Source organism: Sus scrofa, chromosome 11 (assembly GCF_054392235.1).
Source record: "Sus scrofa isolate SSC_HxYL_T2T_F1_AM1 chromosome 11, Sscrofa_HxYL_maternal_Yorkshire_Landrace_v2.0, whole genome shotgun sequence".
NCBI classification, from domain to species: Eukaryota; Metazoa; Chordata; class Mammalia; order Artiodactyla; family Suidae; genus Sus; species Sus scrofa.
The window spans coordinates 54894566-54919344 of NC_139393.1; the positions used below are offsets into that span (position 1 = coordinate 54894566).

Genomic DNA, 24779 nt, shown 5'->3' on the forward strand with positions numbered 1-24779 from the left:
CTTAGGCTGTACACCATAGTGATTAAGATCATTGGATTCTAGAACCAGATTTCCTGTGTTTGAATCCCAGCCCAGCCACTTCCTGGCAGTGTGACCTGTGCTAAGTTACTTAACTCTTAGCCTCTTTGTGTTTCGATTTCTTGTTTGTGAAATGAGAATAATTACAGTAATTATCTCATAGGTTTACTTGGAGATTAAACAAATGGATGAATGTAAGAGTGCCAGGCACAAAATACGTGATACGTATTTTAACTGTTTTTTGGTTTTTTTTTTTTTTTTTTAACTAAAAGACAGCTTAATAGTCCATGATGGTTTCCATTTAACTTGTCAGCCTAAGTAAGAGGATAGTTTTTGCATGGCATTAGCGTCTAAGAGATTTATTTCACTCTTCTATATTTTGAAGTGTTTTTTTTTTTTCTTACCATTTATTCCTCCTAAGGAATTCTTTTTGACAGTGCCTGTCTCCGTACAGTTTTCTTTTATACATATTGGGTTCTTTGTGCGTTTTGTATGTGTTACATGTTTTGTGTGTGTGTGTTCTTTTTTTAAAAAGCAAATTTCTATGATGATTCTACTTTAGTGGCTGTTAAATAATTCCATGAGCCTGTGCTGTGCAGGTGAGGATGTATAAATATTTTAGAAGTGCACTTAATAGAAGCTATGTAATATAGCCTGTTACCTTGATTATTTTATGCATTTCCGCTTTATGTGCCTTTAACTAAATACTCATTCATGGTCCTTTTCTAGATTATGGTTGATTAAAAGTGCTAGACCATATAAATCCAAGTATGACCAGACGTTGCTTTTAAGAGTAAATGATCGCCCAGTAACGTGGTCTAAGTAAAATGTTCTCTTTTTTAATTATGTAGTCCTCCTCGCCATCCTCATCACAGCCTCATTCTAGCCACTGCAGAACGAAGGCCTCATCATTGTGTCACCATGCATCCCTGCCCTGGGTCAAACGTAACCATGTAGGCCCTGCCAAGGCTACCAGTCCATCTCTCCGTCTTCGTCGCTGGCGACCCTTCTTACGCCTACCATCTTTGGGTCTCCATTCTGTTGTAAGTGTAGTCAATCTTGCATCTCTTCTTCCAGTGACAGGGGCAGTCCATGTTTTTCCTGAAATTTCTTCAGTCTTGAGAGTGTTTTCCTCTTGGTTCATCATCCATTAGCTTTTTCTCCCCCTAATAAGACGGCAAGCATACCTCTATGTGTGGCAGTCCAGCTTGACTTGCACCTGGGCTTGGTGAACATCCATCTTTCCACTCCATATCCTGCCAACATAAGGGCCCCTGGCTTTTGATGCGTGCCGAGCGGCATTCATGAAAGCCTTGAAGTTCCTGTCAGTTGTTAAAGTGAATATGTATCCTCTTACCCTTCATCTTTCCAATTTCCTGTAGTTGACTCAGGTCAACAAGTGCTGTGGACCTTCTGTGAGTTCTTTGCCATCTCTTTATTTATTTGTTTGTTTTCATGTTTCTGAACATGCCTTTGGCTTCTTGTCATGCTCTGGGGTTCCTTTACTTACTCTGTCCTTAAACTAATCCTTCATGGTGTAGGGTGTTTCATCTCAGCTATTTTATTCCCTGAGGTGGCTCAGGTACTTGGTTTAATCTTGATCCAATCTTCCCTGCCTATTCAGTTTCGAAAGATCTTTTCTCAAGTGGAGGTGAAGATTTTCTCCTCCTGAGTGATACAGGCTTCCCACATATTTTATAATTCCTCCTTCTTAGGTGGTAATATTAGCAAGCTGTTAAAAAGTACTTTTGTTCTTACAATATTGGTAATTGTCTTAAATGCTGAGATTGGTAATGGAATTCTAATAATTCCCATAATTGAAATACAGCTCTTACCTTTCTGATGCTTTAGAAAATTATTGGTAATGACTGTAGTTTGGCAGAACCTACCTAGAAATGCTACATCTGAAAGATTTGGTGTGGGCCGTACATTTATAAGAAACTTGACACTTCAATAAGTCATTGTGGCTTTTGAAGCCAGAGGAGGTCTGATTGCACATACTTTAATGCTTGAAAAAATTAAAAGTTGGTGTCAAACCTCTTTTCTTCTCCTTATTTACTCTTCTGGAACTATATTCAAACTCTGAAGTGGCATCTTGGCACTTTTCTGTAAACATCTGCTTCCACCACATATCATTATGGTTTTCAGAATAGCCTTTTTTTTTCAAACTGGCATCAACAAACTGGTATCTCTCTATTTCATTATCCTCCCGGGGTCACAACATGCATCTATCATTTTTATTTATTTATCCATTTCATGTTTATTGCTTCCCTCTATGCCGCACGCTGGCACAGTAGGAGATGTAAGTGTATTAGGTGATCAGCATAAAACTCTAATTTTGTCAATTCTGCCTTGGACATAGTTGATTCTAAATAGAAATACATTCCTTTGTGCTTAAAAATATTCTAGGGGAGTTCCTGTCGTGGCTTGGTGGTTAACGAATCTGACTAGGAACCATGAGGTTGCGGGTTTGATCCCTGGCCTCGCTCAGTGGGTTAAGGATCCGGTGTTGCCGTGAGCTGTGGTGTAGGTCACAGACACGGCTCGGATCCTGCGTTGCTGTGGCTGTGGTGTAGGCCGGTGGCTATAGCTCTAATTTGACCCAAACCTCCATATGCCGCAGGTATGTCCCTAAAAAGACAAAAAAAAAAAAAAAAAAGGAAAATGTTTTCCTAGTGGTTAAGAACGTGGATTCTCGAATACCATTGCCTGCGTTTGACATCACATTCTATCACTTACTAGCTTTGTGACCTAGAGCAGGTTCCTTAAATCTTCTATGCCTAAATTTTCTTGAGAGTACAATGGTATTCCCTACCTCATGGAGTTTATATGACAATTAATTGGTCAATTCTTCTAAAGTACTTGGAACAATGCCCGGCATGTATATGAAGTGCCACAATTATACATTAAATTTAAACTATATTTTCTATAATTTGAGATTTTTGTTTAGTATTTAATTAATTTCTTTCTCATTGATTTGTCACATCACTTTTTTTTTCCTTTGAGGTAATAAAATGCTGTGTTCTAAGTTAGGAAATGGTAAAAAAAAATACAATAACTGCAATATATAAAAATTTAGGCAAAAATGATCTAATATGTAGCTTCTGGGTTTTACCTTTTGTTATATATTGGTCATTTTTTGAAACAGAAGACACTGGAATTTGTTCTTAATTTATTTTTCTTGTTTTTAGTGGGATAATGTTTAAGCAGTTTGTTAATTATAGATTTCAGACTTTGATTAATTGAAACTGACCAAAGGAAGAGGCTTATAATAGATACCAAAGTTTTGTGGAAGATTTAGAAGTTTTGAGCATTTCTTATCTTTTGTAATAAATAGTTCAAAGGCTTTTTGTGCCCTCCTTAGCATTCTATATTTTTAGTATGTTCTTTTGGATAAAAGGTATAATGACTCACTGGAGTCATTGGATTTTGAGTCACTGGATTTAGTAATTTCTTACATTTGTGATAATGTAATATTAATGTTATAATAATACATAATGTTTTATGGCACTTGACAGTTTATAAAGAAGTCTTATGCATTTTATTTAAACCTCGAAATGGATAAGAGCCCAGTGCTCATAGGGCTCGGGTACATATTCAGGTCCCTGATTCCAGTTGTATTATTATCTCTAGGACGGTTGTATTTACTGACAAAATATGTAAAATAGAAACTATGAGGTGTATCATTCTTCAGGTGAGATGGCGTTAAAATAAGTAATAATTTTCAAAACATAATAGCTCAAAAGATTTTAAAGTACTTGATATCCTGTTGGAGAATTGTGTCTTAAAATGAGTAAATCAAGCCCCTTTTCTAGTTGGATAAAGAATTCTTTCTAGTAATTTTGTTATGAAATTGAATTTATAGTTTGTAGAATTGCCTAGATTTAGCCTTCAAAAATTGGCTTCTCCTCATTGATAAAATGAGGGTATTGGATTGAGTGATTACTAAAATTTTTGATTCTCTGACCAGGAAAATAAGGGAACTCATTATCCCGATCTTGAAGTATTTGAAGAAATATCATGTTCGAGAGGGATTTGATATTTTTAAGAAGAAGATATTGGGAAACATTATTTTGCCTCAGGGTGAGGGATTATTCTAACAGAACTGTCAAAATGGAACGGACTGCCTGTAAACCTAGTTGCACTCTGTTGGCAGGGCTGCCCCAAGATGGGGCTGCAGTAGAGAGCAGTCTGGTATTGGAGCAGCAGCAAAAAACAACATCATGATTCCTACCAAACGGAATTCCTTAGTTCTAATTTGAATTTAGGAAGAGCTAGTTTGCCAAAGCGACTTACATTGCATTTCTCCCATTCATAACATGAGGGAATTATTCTCTGAAGAATAATGTGAGATTAGATGAGTCACTATCTGTAAATGTTTTAGAGGCATCCAGTAAACCCAAGATGGTTATGTTTATTCTGTATCTTCATACTACTTAAAATTAGGAGTTCCCGTGCTGGCTCAGCAGTTAACGAACCCAACTAGTATCCATGGGGACTCAGGTTCAATCCATGGCCTCGCTCAGTGGGTTAAGGATCCGGACTTGGCTTGCATCTGGCATTGCTGTGGCTGTGGCGTAGGCCAGCAGCTGTAGCTCCAATTGGACCCCAAGCCTGGGAACTTCCATATGCCTTGGGTGAGGCCCTAAAAAGACAAAAGACAAAATAAATAAATAAAAAATAAATAAAACTTAAAATTATATAATTACTTGAGGGGAAAAAAAATAAAGATTTGAGAGTTAAGATACTCTTGTGTTACTTACCAGGAATTAGATAATATGAGATATAATTTGCCTATGCCTCTTTAAAACTTTGGCTTCTAAAAGTTGTCCTTGCATTTAACTGATTATATTTCACTTAAAACCATTTAGATTTTCTATATAGCTAAAACAGTATTAATTGTGTAGTTACCATATATTATAGGTAATCCCAGGTAATTGTGTGTTGACTTTGCTTAAGTTATTTGAACTAAGAAATGTAGCACATATTGCTCATGCAAATTGAGTTTAGTAAGCTAAAAAAACCTAGGTATAGTTTTAATTTCAAATAGTTCAGTAAGAAAGCAAGAGAAAGTCATAGGCTAAGTTAATTTTTACTTTAATTTCCTCATATTCCCTTTTTCTTCTATAATCTTAGGGGCTCTTTTCCTGCTTCTATTCATTTTTAAACTTTATGAATCTAGTATGAATAAAAATATTTTAGTCTAAGACTATATTGCTTTGTTCAGAAAGTGAGTTTTAGGTCCTTAAGGGAAGAACTCACTTTCTTGAAGTTTTAAAATTTATCTTGAAAAGAGTTCCTTCAACTCTCTTTATGCCCTTACTAAATTTCTGAAAACTTTGTTATTTCAAATTTGGAAAATTAGGCAAATTAGTTCATGCATTCATTTCGTTCAGCAAGTGTGCATTATAATGCATCTGTTGGGTACCAGCTGTGAACTAGGTGCTGGGTCTTCCAAAGTAAGCAAAACTGTAGGTTTTTAGATCAGTTGAGATTCAGAAACATGTGCTTTTGAGCCACTTGTTTTCCTTGTTGATGGGTGAACACATTGTTATAAATATAAGCATGTTCACTCTTTGTATAAATTTCTTTATGTCATTTGATATCATTTTTATGTTTCTATGTCTTAATTGATTTGTTTGACTACTAACATATAAAATATATATTTTCCCCTCCTATTCCAGGCACCAAATATAGATGAAAAAGTAGATCTTCATTTTATTGCATTAGTTCACGTAGATGGGCATCTCTATGAATTAGGTAAGAACTATTTTAATTTATCCTGGGGGGAAAAACAGTAAATGGGAAATTATGTATTTATGGTAAACATGACTCTTGATGTTCACTGTGTTTACTTAAATTAATTGATTACCTTATAATATCGAGTTGGCATAATGAAATGAAAGTTTTCCATTTAATATTTTTCACTAGAAAAAATAAGAATATTTTTACTGTCTAAGTAACTTATGATTCAAGAATGTTTGCATTCTACCTTTGCATTTTAGCAAATCAGGAAAGTAAGAATCATTATAGGAAACTCGTGTAAATCACTTCAGCAGTCTTTACAAAATCTTTGAGTTGGTTATCATCAACACCTTAGACTTACCATCTTGATCCTGAAACTAGTTTTAAAACATAGTATAAAATTCATAATGACTAGTTTTTGTATTCAGTAATGAATATCACTAGTTTTCAGGCTTTTGTACTGTCGCTTTGTATCACATCTGATTTTTAAAAAAACTTACAGGATTCTGTTTTCTGGCAACCATTCCCTAAGGCATGTGTCAAAGTGCCCATGATTAATTACTTGGTATTTTGGCCTATACCTGAACTTATCTTTTAAAAAGTTTAACTATAGGTGGACTACTTCAGGGACTATTTAGAGGAGAGCCTCATAATTTTAACTGATTCATTCTTTCAGAAGAAACTTGCTATGGGTCTTTCCTAATTGGTAGATAGTACTTCTTCTTGTCCCTCTGCATGAGACCTCCTTGGATTAAAGAAGGCCAAATAAAGAAAAGGAAAAAAAAAGTGAAATCCTTTTTCAATTTCTAGGTACCATGATTTTTAGTTCTCTTTCTTCTCATAGGCTGCTAAATATTAACTCTTTCCCTTAATTTATTTAAAGACAGAAGAGTTCTGAAAGGACTCTATCAATGTGGCTCATAAAATTTGATGGATTTTATATATGGAATATGGCAACAGAATCATGCACTCTGTTAAAAGAAGTGGCTCTATTAAAGAGGACAAGGAAAGAAATGTACAACCCTGTGGGTTGTCTGTAATAGCAGAGCAATTTGAGTAGGACTCTAACTAGAATGCAGTCATTGTTATGGGAGTATGTAACAGACCTGCAGAGCCATTTGGAAGTTAATTCAGTCTCTTAAAAACCTACATAGAGATAAGGTGTAATAGGGGTTGGGGATTTCAAATGTCTGACTGATTGCTGGAAGCTAGTTTCTGCTCTGAATTTTGAATTAAAAAAATACTTAGGAGTGCTCGTTGTGACTCAGTGGTAATGAACCTGACTAGTATCCATGAGGATGCAGGTTCGATCCCTGGCCTCTCTCAGTAGGCTAAGTATCTGGTGTTGGCGTGAGCTGTGGTGTAGGTCGCAGACGAAGCTCAGATCCTGCATTGCTGTGGCTGTGGTGTAGGCTAGCGGTGATAGCTCTGATTTGACCCCTAGCCTGGGAACTTCCATGTGCCTTGGGTGTGGCCCTAAAAAGACAAAACAAAATTAATAAAAAAGAGTATCTAGTAGAAGTGAAAGTAAAGAGAATGCTGAGACTTACTAGACACATTTTGTTGACTTCAAGAAAGTAGATTCAGGAAATGCCAGAGAAATGATAAGTACAATCTATAACCAGAGACTATAAAAGTAATGGTGACTTTCAGAATGAGAGACTTACTAATAGAACAAAAATCACATCTAAAAGATATTTAGAAGAAAAATCTCCGATCATCTCAATGGGAAGGAATGAGCTGTCTAAAAAATTCAGTTTGACTGATTGGCAAGCTGTCTGAGTTCAGAGGCCAAAAGGGCAGTCAAAGAAAAGTCATATATCAAGGGTAAGCTACATATGAAGAATGGTTCCCTTTTGTAGCATGCCAAGATCAACACGAAAGAATTTTAAAATTGGTTTGAAGTAAGAACATCAGAAAAGAAAGGCAAACTACTGAGGTCTTGTTTGGTTCAAGTATTCTTTAAGCAGGAAGAATGATCGATATGGCTGATAGAGAGTTGGAGCCCCTTGGGGATTACACTCTTTAAATAAGTTTAAAGGATTTTGGATTTCTGAAGAATAGCTGTAATCTTTGAGATGTCATAGAGGACAGGGATAAATACGAGACCAATGAAGACGGGCAGTTGCTGACTCTCTGCAAGGGAAATTGGCGGTAACCCTGATGCAAATTCCTAAATAAATTTAAAAGGAATGTTGAGCAAGAGGAGTATTGACACAGTGAATAGAAAACAGTGGTTAAGAGAACAGCATATGGGTTTTAAGACCAAAAAGTCATTTCTAAGTACCTTTATTTAAGAAAATAAGGCTTAAATGAATGTGGGCATGGTGCAGTTTGATTTCTACAGGACAGCTATTTAATAAAGCACAGTACTAGTTTTTAATATAGTCACCACATACTGAGTTGTAAGGTTAACCAATGAGAAAGGGACTGAGTTATTCATCTTTCTCTTATCACCCCTTCCTTGTTGGGAGGGCTTCATATAGTTCCTGGCATATATCCTTCTGATTTGTCCCTGTCGTTGCTGAGTACTTTCTAACGTTCTGGCAGAACAGCCTTTCCTGGCTCATCTTCTCTTTTCCATGCCCCCCTCCCCTGTGTTCAGCCACTTTTCCAAGGAGCCCTGGTTCCTTTTATTCAAAAATGATGATTAGACCCAAGATCTAAGTGCTCGGTGTGCTCATTGCCACTGAGCTATCATTACTTCTAGTCGCTTTCAGAGGACAGAGCTAGGAAATGTTCGGATGTATTATATACGTAGACAAGTGTGTGTGATCGGCGATATACATGCACATACAGTTATATCTGTCTATATGTTAAAAAGCATTTACTTACATCAACATTTCTAATTCTAAAATCTAACATTATACGGTTAATTCTAGTGTTCTCCATATTTGGGACCTCCTTTTTTGAACATGAGAAATCTGCTCTCGGAGTTCCCATCGCAGGTTACGAACCTGACTGGTTTCCATGAGGCCACGGGTTCGTTCCCTGGCCTCACTCAGTGGGTTAAGGATCCAGCGTTGCCGTGTAGGTTGAAGTCTTGGCTCGGATCCCGTGTTGCTGTGGCTGTGGTGTAGGCCGGCAGCTGCAGCTCTGATGAGACCCCTAGCCTGGGGACCTCCATACGCTGTGGGCGTGACCCTAAAAAGACAAAAATAAACAAATAAATAAAAAGAAAGAAATCTAACTTTCATTATCCTTCATTTATTTTCTGATTTACTCATTCCTCTAGTATATAGACAAGCTCTTGGCCGCCCTAACCTAAAGCTCCGTTCCAGACCCAGTGCTCCCCACCCCGACCTGGCGCAGGCCCCCTGACCCAGCCCAGAGAGCAGCAGCTCGCCTTCTTCCTGGCATTGTGCAAATCTCAGCTGCCTCTGCCTCCTTGAATTCTACTCTATCCCGCCGGCCTCCCGACTGAGACGCCTGTAGGCCGCTTGGGTTTCCCTTTCCTGCCCTGACAGAGAGCTGGTATTGCTGTTAGGCTTACCGAACACTTCTGGGCTGTTTCCCAGTGTCTGAAAACAACTTTCAGGTATTTTGTCCAGGCCTTTAGTTGTTTCCAGGGAAAGGCCTAGTCCAGTACATGATTTCATCCTGGCTGGAGTGGAAGTTACCTAAGTGTTACTCCTTGGCTTCCTCCACTGAAGGTATGGAGCCAATGTTCCTTTGTCACTCTCTTTACCTGCCGTCTCACCCTCCCAGTCACAGAGCACATACTTTTTGCCTGTTCCTCCAGTGTTGTTATAGTTATTTAGAGTCCATGACTACAGAAATATTATTCTCAGATAAGCCCTAGTTAATATACTTTTTTTTTTTTGTCTTTTTAGGGCCACACCCATGCATATGGAAGTTTCCAGGCGAGGGGTGGAATCAGAGCTACAACTGCCAGCCTACATTACAGCCACAGCAACTCAGGATCTGAGCCTACACCATGTGGTATGACCGGATCCCTAACCCACATCCCTAACCCACTGAGCAAGGCCAGGTATGAAACCCGCGTCCTCATGGATACTGGTCGGGTTCATTACCACTGAGCCACAACAGGAACGCCTATACTTTTTAACTTTTTTCTCTCTCCAGATTTAATATTGTCCTGTTTTGCTTTTTGGTTTATTTGGTTAATTTTCACTCATATTTTTTCTTTAAAAGTAGTGCCTTTTAGTCCAAGTCTATCACTGTGTATCCATATTGATTCAAAGATTTTTACTATGCCAGTGAAATTATAGAGCGGATTGTGTTTTGTGACTTGAACTTGAAGTGCTACTTATAAAACATCTGAAATTATAGACTTGGATATAGAGTATCAGTTAACTTTGGATTAGCATGAGTTTATATAATTTTGGACTTTTTCACTTTTTCCATAGTACTGAAAAAATGCTAGTTTATTCATGATGATTATAATCATTTTTGGTGGTTAGTAAACTAATCCCAGGTTAGTTAGGTTGTTTCTCTGTATACCTGCCTTGTTACGCAGCTCATAGTGTGGTAACATATAAACCTTGCAGTGGCTCCCTTTCACTGGTATAAACATATCTGTCTTAATCAGACTTCCGATTTAGCTTTTAAAGGGAAGAAAGAAATTTGTTATATTTCTGAGGGTCGTAAGCTGACTTAATTTTGCATATTCTTTTCAAGAAATTAAAGCCAATAGTTTTATTTCTGTTAATGTCTGTTTATGAAGATAATTCAGGCTTTCGAACATGGAAGCAAGATCCTAAATAACTTCAGTGTTAAAAATATTCATAGGTAGCCTCCTTAAAATGTTTGTTTTAGGATATATTATTTTATCTTTTAACTTATGCCTCACCGTGGGAAGAGGAAAATGGAAGTTGAAAGTACATTATGCTGCCATTCCTAATTAAGGGAGACTAAAGAGAAATGACAACTAAATAGAATGTGTGATTCTTGACTAGATCCCATATAAAACAAAACACATGGATAAAGGATATTCTGGGTGAATTGGAAAAATTTGCATGTGAAATAAGTATCTATTGTTTTTATTATTAAAAAGAAAGAAAGCACATTATCTCATACAGAAACTTAACCATTCACCTGTCTATTTTCCACAGATGGACGGAAACCATTTCCAATTAACCATGGGGAAACTAGTGATGAAACTTTATTAGAGGTAACAGTAAAACTTGTTTGCCCACCTACAGTGTCATTAATGTTTTTTTTATCTTTGAAATATCTCTAAAGATAACTGGTATAATATTTCTCTGTATATCTCCTTGTCTTGGCTCTCTTGAGAAAATCCAGAAAGAAAAATTTGAACTAGTGTAAAAATCTATAGCAAATAGGAGTTCTTGTTGTGGCTCAACGGGTTAAGGACCTGACTAGTATCCGTGAGGATATGGGTTCGATCCCCAGCCTCACCCAATGGGTTAAGGATCTGACATTGTCATGAGCTGCAATGTATGCAGGCAGCTGTAGCTCAGATTCAAACCCTAGCCCTGGAATATGCTACAGGTGCGGCCCTAAAAAGAAAAAAAAAAAAATCTACAGCAGATAAAGAGGCTTGCAGAATTCTTTGTGTTAACAAGTGTTAAATTTGAAAGAGACAAGTATATTCAAAGAGTTGCATATTATAGCCTGTATTTCATTAAACCCAAAGTAGCATCATTTGTATCTTGATTTTAGAGATTTAAAAATTTGGGAGTTCCCGCCGTGGCTCAGTGGTTAACTAATCTGACTAGGAACCATGAGGTTGCGGGTTCGATCCCTGCCCTTGCTCAGTGGGTTAAGGATCTGGCGTTGCTATGAGCTATGGTGTAGGTCGCAGACATGGCTTGGATCCCAAGTTGCTGTGGCCCTGACATAGGCCGGTGGCTGCAGCTCCGATTTGACCCCTAGCCTGGGAACCTCCATATGCCACAGAAGTGGCCCAAGAAAATGGCAAAAAGACAAAAAAAAATTTAAAAAAAATTTATGAACACATTGTATGGCTTAGAATCAATGAAATATGTAATTTCCAGGTTAAAAGTGTCTTAAAAGCATTTTAAGAAAGAACACTTGGTGCATCTTACAGGTTTTTTTTTTTTTTTTTTTTTTTTTTTTTTTTTTTTTTTTTGTCTTTTCGTCTTTTCTCAGGCCGCTCCTGCAGCATATGGAGATTCCCAGGCTAAGGGTCTAATCAGAGCTATAGCCACCAGCCTATGCCACAACCACAGCAACACAGGATCTGAGCTGAGTCTGCGGCCTACACCACAGCTCATGGCAACGCCGGATCCTTAACCCGCTGAGCAAGGCCAGGGATCAAACCCGCAACCTCATGGTTCCTAGTCAGCTTCGTTAACCACTGCGCCACGACAGGAATTCCCATCTTATAGTTTTGTATTAAGCTAATTAGGCCACCAGCTATTCACCCTTCTGGTGTCCTTTATTTTTCATTTGAGAAAAAGGTCTGCACTATAAAATTAATATGAATTAGGAAAACATGGTAACATTTATCATTTGTTAAGTACGCATGTTTTTAAACTGAAAGGTGATGTATCTTTTTTTCCCTGTAGGATGCCATAGAAGTTTGCAAGAAGTTTATGGAACGTGACCCTGATGAACTGAGATTCAATGCAATTGCTCTTTCTGCAGCATAGTTTGTCCATAATGGAAACACCAAATATTGTATTATTTGCAGCAAAATTAAATTTCTCCTGCCATACACTAACTCAAAAATTTTGATATTTTCATTAACTTGACTGATTAAACTTTATGTGAACTAAGCTTTGACTTAATCCTTGTTTTACATTATTTTTGCCCCCAATTAAAGCCGAAGTTCTTTTCTTCCCTCTGTTTCTTGTGTAGGATTTACCTGTTGCATGACTAGCAGTATCTTTCTTATTCTCTTCGAATTTCTTGGGAGATTTTATGTTGGGGCACCGGCACAATTTCCATCTGCATAGTATGAACATATATCATGTGTTTATTTAGCAAACATTTGTTTAGCATCTACTTTTCATGAGCTGGACACTGTTCAAGGTGCTGGAGTTTCAGCAGCGAACCCTAAGGACAAGTTCCATAGTCATGGAGCTTATGTTCTTGTGAAAATAGATGCATAAAAAGCACATTAATAAGATACATACCAATAATAACTGCTATGCAGAAAATTAAAGTCAGATTTGTGTTAGAGGGTGACCAAGTGGATACTTTAGATTTTTGTGGTAGGAAAGTCTTCTTTGAGAGAGAACTTTGAAGGTGAGATGTGATTAGCAAAACGTAGCCACAGAAAGGTGGTGGGGAAAGGTAGAGGGAATCATTAATGCAAAGGCCCTAAAGCAGAGAAGTCTCACTGTGTTGGAGTACCAGAAAAAAGGTTCAGAGGACTGGAGCATTGAAAGCAATGGGCAAGTAGATGCCAACTATTATATTTAGAATATGTAATAGTTCTCAGCATAGATAAGCAATGAGGTCCTGCTGGAGAGCAAAGGGAACTGTATCTAATAATCACTTGTGATAGAACATGATAGAAGATAATATGAGTAAAAGAATGTGTGTGTATATATATATGTATAATTGGGTCACTTTGCTGTACAGCAGAAATTGACAGAACATTGTCAATCAGCTATAATAAAATTTTTTTAAAAAAGTAATGGGGAAGGTGTTCCTGTTGTGGCTCAGCAGAACCCAACATAGTGTCCATGAGGATACAGGTTCAATCCCTAGCATCTCTTAGTGGGTTAAGTATCCAGCCGTGCCACAGGCTGTAGCATAGGTCACAGATGCAGCTCAGATCCGATGTTGCTGTGGCTGTGGTGTAGGCCTCAGCAGCAGCTCCAATTTAACTCCTAGCCTGGGAACTTCCATATGCCACAGGTAAGGTCATAAAAAACAAAAAAGAAAGTAACGGGGAAAACAGCAAGAGATGAAGTCAGAGAAAGAGAACCTCAGTGATACAGGAATATAGGGAAAGGCATTTGTGTTTATTGCAGGTGTCACGATAAGCCCCTGAATGGTTTTCAGCAGGCGAGTGACCTGATTTGGTTTATACTTTTACGTCACTGACTCTTCTGTGGAGAATATGTTGGGGAGGGGAATAAGAATGGGGTAGAAAGACTTGTGAGGAGCCCACCACTTTAGTTCCACATGAGGTGGTCCTGACGAGGATCTTAAAATTCATAGTAATTTAGATTGAGATACATGAGTGAATTTGGGTATTTTTTTTGAAGAAGAAAGGGCATTAGCTGAGTCTTAAAGGATAGGTGGAAGGCATGAACAGGTGGGAGAGTGTTTATAGAACTAGGTCAAAACACAGGTTGGTGTGATGGCAATGTCCTTTGTCTTTTTAGGAGAATATTGTTTGCACAGGTATACACATTTATCAGAACTCGTTGAATTGTTCCTTCACAATGTATACATTTTACTTCAAGGAAAAAAAAAAAAAAAGGCGGGAGTGCCTGTCGTGGCTCAGTGGTTGATGAATCCGACTAGGAACCATGAGGTTGTGAGTTCGATCCCTGGCCTTGCTCAGTGGGTTGAGGATCCCTCGTTACCGTGAGCTGTGGTATAGGTCGCAGATGCGGCTCGGATCCCGTGTTGGCTGTGGCTCTGGCGTAGGCCGATGACTGCAGCTCCGATTAGACCCCTAGACTGGGAACCTCCATATGCCGCAGGAGCGGCCCTAAAAAAAGACTAAAAAAAAAAGGCAAAGCACAGATGGGTTGGAATGAGTATGGAAGTTAGAAGAAAGACCAGATTGGTCCAAAATGAAGTTCCGAGCCCATAATACTGAATTTGTAGAATTGTAGATGTTTATACATGTTTCATTGAGTTAGGGTGGACTCCTGAGGCCGAACGTGAGATTAAGTGGTATTTTAGGAAAAGTGATAGGCTTTTGAATAGATGAGATCTTTGTTATTCAAAATATAGGTACATCCGTATTACCTGGATAACTTTATAGAAAAGAAGAATTTCAGACCCCAATCCTAGACCTGAATCAGAACCTGCATTTTCAACAAGATCCTTGAGTGATTCATATTAAGTTTGGGAAGTACTGGGTTAAAAAAAAAAGTAGACCGTAATGAGATAGATCATTTTGGACCCATCTATTTAAATTTACCACCATCCTATGGTGAAAAAGATTTCAGTGAAATTTTGGCAATAGGGATGAAGAGATAACCTGAAACAATTCTATAAATTGATAGTGTATACAGATGATGCTTTGGGAGATCCTTGGTGACTCAGCAAGTTAAGGATTCCACATTGTCACTGCTTTGGCTTGGGTTTCTACTGTTGACATGGGGTTGATCATTCCGTGGGTGTGGCCAAGAATTTTTTTAAAAAAGATGATTCTTTGTCATGCCAATAACAAGAAACAAGTATTCTACTGTTTTGTTGTCTGCGTTTTGTACTTACATCTTGTGTATTATCTTAAATTTTTAAAATATTCCTAAGCAGTCTTCTGCCTGTTACCTTGCTGGATTTTTCCTGTATAATTTTTTAATAGGTCTGTAATGACATAATAGTAAGAATTTACATAGTTTCTCAATGTTTGCTAGGTGGGGGAGTTCCTGTCATGGCTCAGTGGTAACGAACCAGACTAGGATCCATGAGGATGCAGGTTCGATCCCTGGCCTCACTCAGTGGGTTAAGGATCCAGTGTTGCCATGAGCTATGGTGTAGGTTGCAGACGTGGCTCAGATTCCTCATTGCTGTGGCTCTGGTGTAGGCCGGGAGCTACAGCTCCGATTGGACCCCTAACCTGGGAACTTCCATATACCCCAGGTGCGGCCTCAAAAAGAAAAAAAAAAGTTTGCTAGGTGGAGTACTAACTTTAAAAAAGTTTTATTGAGGTCTATTCAATTTACAATATTCGTTTTAGATGTACAACATAGTGACTCAAAATTGTTATAGGTTATACTCCATTTAAAGTTACTATAAATTTTTGACTGTATTTCATGGGCTGTAAAATGTAGCTTATTTAGTTTACACATAGTTTGTATCTCTTAATCCCCTACCCCTATCTTACCTCTTCTCCTTCCCCATTTATAACATTAATTTGTGCTCTATATCTGTGAGTCTGTTTCTGTTTTTTTTTTTTTTATATTCCTTTGTTTTATTTTTCTAGATTCCACATACAAGTGACAACACAGTGTTGGTCTTCAATTTATTTCACTAAGCATATTAACCTCCAGTTCCATCCATGCTGTTGCAAATGGCAAAATTTCATTTCTTTTTTTTTTTTTTTTTTTGTCTTTTTGCTATTTCTTGGGCCGATCCCGAGGCATATGGAGGTTCCCAGGCTAGGGGTCTAATCAGAGCTGTAGCCACTGGCCTACGCCAGAGCCACAGCAACTCGGGATCCAAGCCACGTCTGCGACCCACACCACAGCTCACGGCAACACCGGATCCTCAACCCACAGAGCAAGGGCGGGGACCGAACCCGCAACCTCATGGCTCCCAGTCGGATTCGTTAACCACTGCGCCACAACAGGAACTCTGCAAAATTTCATTTCTTATGGCTGAGTGGTAGCTTACTACGTGTGTGTGTGTGTGTGTGTGTGTGTTCGTACACACCACATCTTTATCCATTCATCTGCTGAGATACACTTAGGTTGCATCCATGTTTTGGCTATTGTAAATAATGTTATAAACATTAGGGTGCAAATATGTTTTGAATTAGTATTTTTGTTTTCTTTAGCTGTACACCCAGGAGGGAAATCGCTAGATCATATGGTAGTTCTAATTTTAGTTTTTTTGAGGTACTTTCATTCTGTTTTCCAGAGTGTCTGTACCAATACACATTCCCACCAACAATTCCACATTTTCCACATACATCTTTGTTAACATCTTTTCTCCATATCTTTGTCAACATTGGTTATTTATGGTCTTTTCGATGATAGGCGTTCTGACAGGTATCAGGTGGTGTTGTGGTTTTGATTTGCATTTCCCTGATTAGTGATATTGAGCATTTTTTCATGTGCCTGTTGGCCATCTGTATGTCAAGTTGTAGATCATTTCTGTATATTGCTTTTAGTGACCATAATATACATTTGAGGGAAATGGGACTAAAATGAGAACTGAAACTTGAAATGTTTTTTTTGCTTGGACTTTTGAGAACTGACTAAATATCACCTTTTATCAGGTATAGTGATTTGCTTTAAATTATTGAAACAAAGGAGCATTTATGAACTCTATAATATTTAACCCCTAATATTTTCTGTATTCCTTTATGACTAAAACATAAGTTATGTATATATGTGCATGTATATATGTACACACATTCATATCTTGAATAGTAGGATAACTTTGTTCTAAATTCTCTGCATATCACTAAAATCCCGACTGAAGTTAAAGTGAAACCACTTTGAAAATTGTATAAGCATTGTAAAGGTTTTTAGAACCAGTTTAGATAGATGCTGCACATATAAAGTTTAATAATGTTTTAATCTTCTTAAAATTCTCTGGTAGGATTTTAAAATGATCTGTGCTCTCTACAGAATTACTACCTAAACCAAGCGTGGAATATACTGAGTTTGCAGATAGCAGAAAATAAATGTAGTCATTTCCTTTGTTTCTTTTTATTTCAAAATTTGACCCCCTAAGAGCATAAACTATTGTGATGTAGAAGATCCAGTGTCATAAAGATATTTTTTTTTCTTGGTGTTAACAGAACCAGTAAATGAGACCAATCTACCATGCTTTAGTTTCGTATAAATTCCTATTTGTTTTGCTTCTCAATAAAGTTATTCTAAGCCTTTCTCCTTTTTTTTTTTTTTTTTTTTTGCTTTATAAGGCCACACTTGCAGCATAGGGAAATTCCCAGGCTAGGGTTGAATCAGAGCTTCAGGTGCCGGCCTACACCACACCCACAGCGATGAGGGACCCCATGCATCTGTGACCTACACCATGGCTCATGGCAGTGCAGGATCCTTAACCCACAGAGTGGGGTTCAGGATTGAGTTTGCATCCTCATAGATACTAGTCGGGGGTTCCACAACAGGAACTTCCATCTAAGCCTGTCTCTTGACTTTGTTTAGGATAGTGGTTCTGAACCTATCTGTTGCTTCCACCTACTTATAGGTGAAAATCCCCAGTGTGACATTACTATGGTCTATGCCCAGATATTATTTGGGAAGCTAGGTTGTCAACAAAGTCTTTGTCAATAAGCATTAACTTACTGTCTAATTGATAGGATGGTTAGGAATCTCTGGTTTAGAGACATTAAATGTACATAATCTATACTAAAACCTATTTTGCAAAATGAATTATTTAAAATGAAATGTGTAGAAATATATAATAAAAGCTTTCTAATCTATGAGACAAATATGAGTGTAAACTGAATTAAAATAAAAATCCACTTGGTCAAGAATAAGTTCCAAATGTTATGAATGACACATTTTAGTTCATTCAAAACTGTGCCCTTTACCAACATGTAAACACGGTTGGTATTAAATAACAGTTATGTTCAATAGTGTATCTTTTAAGAGCTAAAGGATAAGATCTTTGTCCTGCACATATCCTGTGAGGGCAAGTTAAAAACAAACTGCTTGCGGCTTTACTTGTATCTTAAACATGAAAGACTTGAAGCACATGCAAAGATTGTAAATTTAGAGTATTATTTTAAAATGTCCTAAAACATGTCTGCTAAAAAGTTGCATTTCCTGCTGAGAGTTTAACTACCTATGGTAGAAGGTGACAAAAGATTGAATTTGGATTTTCCTCAGGGCACGGTAGTAGAAAGTTTTATTTCTTTATTCTGCCCTGAATAATGAGTATTTGAAGGAAGAAATTCCTCCCATCTTTCATTAGCACTGTATACATATTTGATAATAGTGTGTACAGTTAATGGGAATGTTACACTGTTACATTTTTCATATATATGATACACACACACACACACACACACACATATATATATATATATATATATTTTTTTTTTTTTACCATTGAGACCCAAGTATGATACTTCATGGTCTGGGATTATTTTAAAAGGTGCATTCTTAGGAAGAATTGATTTCTTTTATAAACAAAATGCACATGCCTTAAGTGTTTCTTCATTTTTATATGATATGATTTGCTCTCATAGCCATATTCTGGTATGGCTTAATAATCAACTACATATGAAGTACTCAAGATAAGAGTTCTGTAGTACTGATTTTATTTTATGAACTTGAGAAAATATGACTTGTGGGGAAAATAAACACAGAAAGGATGTTTGAAGCCAACTGTTCCCCTTACTGTTTTCGTTTTTACTGTATTTTTTCCCATTTTCAAACCCCACATATATCATTTGCTGCAAGTATTCCAGTGGACTATTAAGTATTCTTAGTTTTCCAAGGCTAGTAACCATCTATCTTTTCCTTATTGTGCGTGGAACGCCTAGGGAAGGCATTTAGCTAAATTAACAAAACGTAGGAGAAAAAGTGCTCAGGCCAATGTATTCATATCCCTCCAATATTAATTCTATAGTCTATAAATGTGTTGATATCAAGGATTTGTTGAGCAACTAATATGGTTTTAAAATGGGGTCCAGACTTTCCCGTTGCAGAGCAGCGGAAACCAATCCAACTAGTAACTATGAGGTTGCGGGTTTGATCCCTGGCCTTGCTCAGTGGGTTAAGGATCTGGCATTGCAATGAGCTGTAGTGTAGTTCGCCAAAGCAGCTTGGATCCCGCTTTGCTGTGGCTGTGATGTAGGTCGGCAGCTGCAGCTCCTATTCGACTCCTAGCTTGGGAACCCCCATATGCATAGGTTATGGAGGTTTTTAGGTATGGCTCTAAAAGGCTAAATAAATAAATAAATAAGGATCCAATTATTCTCAAACTTTTCTGTCTCAGGAGCCCCTGAACATTCTTAAAAATTATTGAGGAGCCCAGAGAACTTTTATAGTTTCCATCTGTTGATCTCTAAGTATTAGAAATTAAAACAAATTTTAAGAATCGTAATTAACTCATTTAAAATAAACCATTACAAATTAACATAAATAACACATTCGTTAAAATAATGACTTTCTTTAAAAAGTTCAAACAGTAGCATTGTTTTACATTTTGCAAAATCTCTTAATATGGAAGACAGCTGGAATCTCCCATCTATAGGGAATGAAAGGTGCTTCCTGAAATTGGCAGGTTAGAGAGTTACTGGTAATCTATGTTAAAACTATATATATGTAGCTTATATGTATATCAATTTATATCTGTGTGTGTGTATATATATGTATGTATATATATATACAGGCAGCATTCAGTAGGTGATTAAACTATACCATGGTGGGGTGAGATGTGAATAGAGGGTGGAGATATGGATTCAAGGAGCACAGCCACCACCTTCAAGGCACCTGGCTGAGAAAAGGGGAGAAATGAGGTCATCGCTGAGTTGGGGGCAGGATCAGAGAGGTCTTTTAGAAGAGTGTTGCTGTGTGAGGAAATAAAAATGAAAACAGCAGAGAGAAAGTGAGAACCTAAGAGAGAAGTGGGATGATTTGGGGGCCTGTGGGGGTGGGTCAAGATATGTGTCATCTAGTGGAGTGTTTCATACTTTAATGAGCATATGAGATCCTAGACCTTGTTATAAAAGACAGATTTTGCAATTGTGCATTTCTTTCTTTCTTTCTTTTTTTCTTTCTTTCTTTTTTTTTTTGTCTTTTTGCCTTTTCTTAAGCCGCTCCCGAAGCATATGGAGGTTCCCAGGCTAGGGGTTGAATCAGAGCTGTAGCCACCAGCCTACACCAGAGCCACAGCAACGCCAGATCCAAGCCGCGTCTGTGACCTACACCACAGCTCAGGGCAACGCCGGATCATTAACCCACTCAGCAAGGCCAGGGATCAAACCCGAAACCTCATGGTTCCTAGTTGGATTTGTTAACCACTGCGCCACGACGGGAACTCCGAAATTGTGCATTTCTAACAAGCATCCGAGATGCTGGCCTGGGGAAGTCACTTTGAGGAGGGAGATTCTAGAACCCACCTGAACAGGCGAACCTTAGAGAAGGAGATACCTCTCCCCCTGAAACTGGAGATCCTGGCCGTTGCAACTTTTTATGAGATTTTTTTTTTCTCTAATATCTAATTAGTATGCTTTCCCTTTCTTTTTTCTTTTCTTTCTTTCTTTTTTTTTTTTTTTTGGCTTTTGTCCTTTTAGGGCTGCACCCTCGGCATATGGAGGTTCCCAGGTAGGGGTCAAATCAGACCCCTTATTTAAGGGGCCAGGATTCGAATCCATATCCTTATGGATATTAGTTGGGTTTGTTAACCACTGAGCCACGACAGGAGCTCCCCCTTTTCCTTTCTAAATTCCATTTTTAGTAATTTAGAATTTCAGTGTTCTCACAGTGCTTGATTGATAGCATGATACTAAGGTTATAGCATAAAATATAGTGGTTCTACTACTGTTTTTTTTTAAGGATTATTAGGGGAGTTCCCATGGTGGCTCAGTGGGTTAAGAACCTGATATAGTGTCGATGAGAATGTGAGTTTGATCCCTGGCCTCCCTCAGTGGGTTAAGGATCCAGCGTTGCCACAAGTTGAAGATGCCACTCAGATCAGGTGCTGCCATGGCTGTGGCTTAGGCCTCAGCTGCAGCTCTGTTTCAGCACCTAGCCTGGGAACTTCCATAGGCTTCAGGTGTGGCCCTAAAAAGAAAACAAAAAACCAAAAAAATTATTAGGCTCTCTAACAATTATCTAAATATCATTGCTTCGTTAATAAATTTCAGACTTTGGTGTCAGACATGGTTTGATTCTCAGCTCTGACTCTGAGTGGTCTTGGGCAAACTATTAAAACCTTACATAAAAGTACTCTCATGCAGGTTTTTTGGTGAGAATTATAAATACAGTACATAAAAGCCACCACAAAAAAAGTAGTAGCTATCCTTATTACAATCATTCCACAGGTACAATAAGCTGTATTGAATGTAATCTCAAAGTTTGTTTCATGAATCATCAGATTCACCTAATTTTTTATTTTTTATTTATTTTATTTATTTTTGTATTTTTTTGTCTTTTTGCCATTTCTTGGGCCGCTCCTGTGGCATATGGAGGTTCCCAGGGTAGGGGTTGAATCAGAGCCGTAGCCACCGGCCTACGCCAGAGCCACAGCAATGCGGGATCCAAGCCGCATCTGTGACCTCTACCACAGCTCATGGGGATCGAACCCACAATCTCATGGTTCCTAGTCGGACTCGTTAACCATTGCGTCATGATGAGAACTCCTTAATTTTATCTTAATCACAACATTTATTTCTGAGCCTTCTACTGACCTCCTCGCCATCTGCATGTGTTTCCTGAAGAAAGCCAAATGGAGACATTCTGCCTTGGTGCTTTCAAAGCGACAATCAACAAGTAGCCAAAGAATGATTACCTTCTGTGCTGCTGACTCTACAAACCCTGAGAGGCAGTCAGCCCACACATACCCACACACAGGCACTGGCTGAGCTGTTGCTTCAAAATTTTCAGAGCTCAGAGGTCTGTTCTCAGCATAGGAAGGCCAAGTGCAAACACAGAAATATTGTATATCATAATTTTCTTCATAGCAGTTGCAATAAAAATTAAAGTATATTTCTGCCATAACCTTATATTGAATATATCTGACCTTGTCTTGTCACTGTATTGAAATTTATTCAAAAGTTATAAATGAAGGATGAATGGTAATACCAAATTTGAAATGTTGAAATCATTGCACAGGGTGATTTATATTCTGTAAACATGGCTATCAAAAAGAAAAACAGCATTCTTGGCCCCTAGGAGTAAAAGATTCGAATAAAAATGTTTTCTAATGAGCTTGGATATAGTAGTCTTACAGGAAAGGCCAAAATTCCAATCATCTTTGCTAAAATTGCATGCCTGCTAACTTGAGCTATTTTGGGATTTTTTTTTAAGTTAAACCATTTCCGAGTTACAGAAGAAATATGCACCATTCTTTTGTGCATGGAAATGAAATGTGATATTCATTCCATCTTATTTAAATTCTTTAAAAAATTAGGTGAGGAGTTCCCATCGTGGCTCAGTGGTTAACGAATCCAACTAAGAACCATGAGGTTGTGGGTTCGATCCCTTGCCTTGCTCAGTGGGTTAAGGATCCGGTGTTGCCCTGAGCTGTAGTGTAGATTGCAGATGCGGCTCGGATCCCGCGTTGCTGTGGCTCTGACGTAGGCTAGTGGCTACAGCTCCTATTCAACCCCTAGCCTGGGAACCTCCATATGCCATGGGAGCGGCCCTAGAAAAGGCAAAAAGACAAAAAAAAAAAAAAAAAAAAAAAAAAAGATAAAATTAAGTCAGTTTTCTAGACTCTCCCCCAGGCACAGTTGACCTGAACTTTTATTGTCAGTATTCACAGTATTGCAAATATTTATCTGTTCTCAATTTTACGATCATTGTTGATCTCTTGCACTGGTACAAGTTGCCTGGATGGTGGGAGAGATTAACTCAGCATGAAGCAGGTGGTAGTTTGTAGTGTACGTTCACGTACCAGATGATGAGCGCGTGCAGAAAGGTCCACCGGGAGTTCCCGTCGTGGTGCAGTGGCTAACGAATCCGACTGGGAACCATGAGGTTGCGGGTTCGATCCCTGCCCTTGCTCAGTGGGTTAACGATCCGGTGTTGCCGTGAGCTGTGGTGTAGGTTGCAGACGCGGCTCGGATCCCGCGTTGCTGTGGCTCTGACGTAGGCTAGTGGCTACAGCTCCTATTCAACCCCTAGCCTGGGAACCTCCATATGCCGCAGGATCAGCCCAAGAAATAGCAAAAAGACAAAAAAAAAAAAAAAAAAAAAAAAAAAAAGAAAGAAAGAAAGATCCACCAAGCCAACTGAAGCCAGGTTTAGTTTAGGTTTGCGGGCCCCGTGTTATTCAAATCCTGCTGGTCTTTGCTTTGAAAAGTTTTTCTCCTTCTTTTTCTAAATCTTCTAAGTGTCTGTAAAACACTACCTTCATAATTCACGTTCCTACTCTAATCATGCTGTTAAGAGCTTTAAGAATTATAAGCCCAGGGATCCTTTCAAAAGGACCGGACTAGAAACGGATGCTTATGGTGGCTGTCATGGTGATTTACAACCACTATCCTCACCTGACACTAGATCTACTCAACAGATAGGGCCGTAAACGTGGAGGCTACTGATGTCTGATTCTGAAAAGTTTAGTTATGCACAAGAAGAGTTTATTTGCTCCCACTGTGTTGGCTCAATATGTCAGGCTACCAATTAAAAGCAGGTCTGAAGCTTCATAGCTCCTACTCTTTTCATTTCGCATCCAATAAATTTTCTCTGGCCATGAGGGCTTAAAGAACCAAACATTTCTTTGGCAAAGAATGTTTCTGACATGAAGTGTCACTGTAAACATTATTTTGTCATGCAACTTAAAAGATTAACTTTATGTTGCAGTTATTTTGCCAATGATGTGAAATTTTGACAAGCTACTAGAAGAGCAAAAATAATCTCTTAAGTGTCCCTAAAATTTGAATTGTTTAAACTATTCTGAGCATTTTAATCAGGTACATATTTGTGTTTGATGTTTTGGGGGTCAGTGTTTATGTATCTTGTTATCTCTGCTAACTAGCAACTCAGTAAATATTCATTGTTGCCTGATAAATATATGCTGATTAACTAATTTTTATTTTTTCTCCATGTTATGTTTTAGCTTTCCAAGTCATGAATTTTTGTGCAGATGTAAGTTTGGAGATTAAAAGAAATTCTGGAAGGACTATTCCTATTTTTTTGGCCCCACCTGTGGCATGTGGAAGTTCCCAGACCAGGGAGCAAAACTGAGACACATGGCTACACCTGACAGCCTACCCCACAGCCATGGCAATGCCAGATCCTTAACCCACTGAGGGACACCAGGGATCGAACGCAAATCCTCATGGATCCTGGTCGGGTTCGTTATTGCTGAGCCACGATGGGAACTCTTAGATCTATTTTTATATGTGTTTTAGGAAAATAAAAATTTATTGACTGTGGAAAATAAAAATCTGAATGTTGTATAATTAGTAGTAAGATTTTGGAAAGTAAAGTGATGTGTAAATAACATCCTTCTGGCCCATTTCACTATTAGGAGAATAAAGTCAGTTCACAAGTGCAGATGCTACC

The 24779-nt window shown here is 38.1% G+C and overlaps 1 protein-coding gene across 10 annotated transcripts in view; it reads left to right on the plus strand.

The window, feature by feature from the left end:
- Positions 1–12488, plus strand: part of UCHL3 (ubiquitin C-terminal hydrolase L3) — a 56766-nt gene extending 44278 nt beyond the window's left edge. For 6 of the 10 annotated variants that reach the window (XM_084981163.1, XM_084981164.1, XM_084981162.1 and 3 more), the window contains 3 exons: positions 5703–5778; positions 10839–10897; positions 12279–12488. In XM_084981163.1, coding sequence (XP_084837289.1) covers positions 5703–5778; positions 10839–10897; positions 12279–12362 — 219 coding nt within the window. In that variant the 3' untranslated portion in view covers positions 12363–12488. 10 annotated transcript variants of the gene reach the window in all.
- The last annotated feature ends 12291 nt before the right edge of the window (positions 12489–24779 follow it).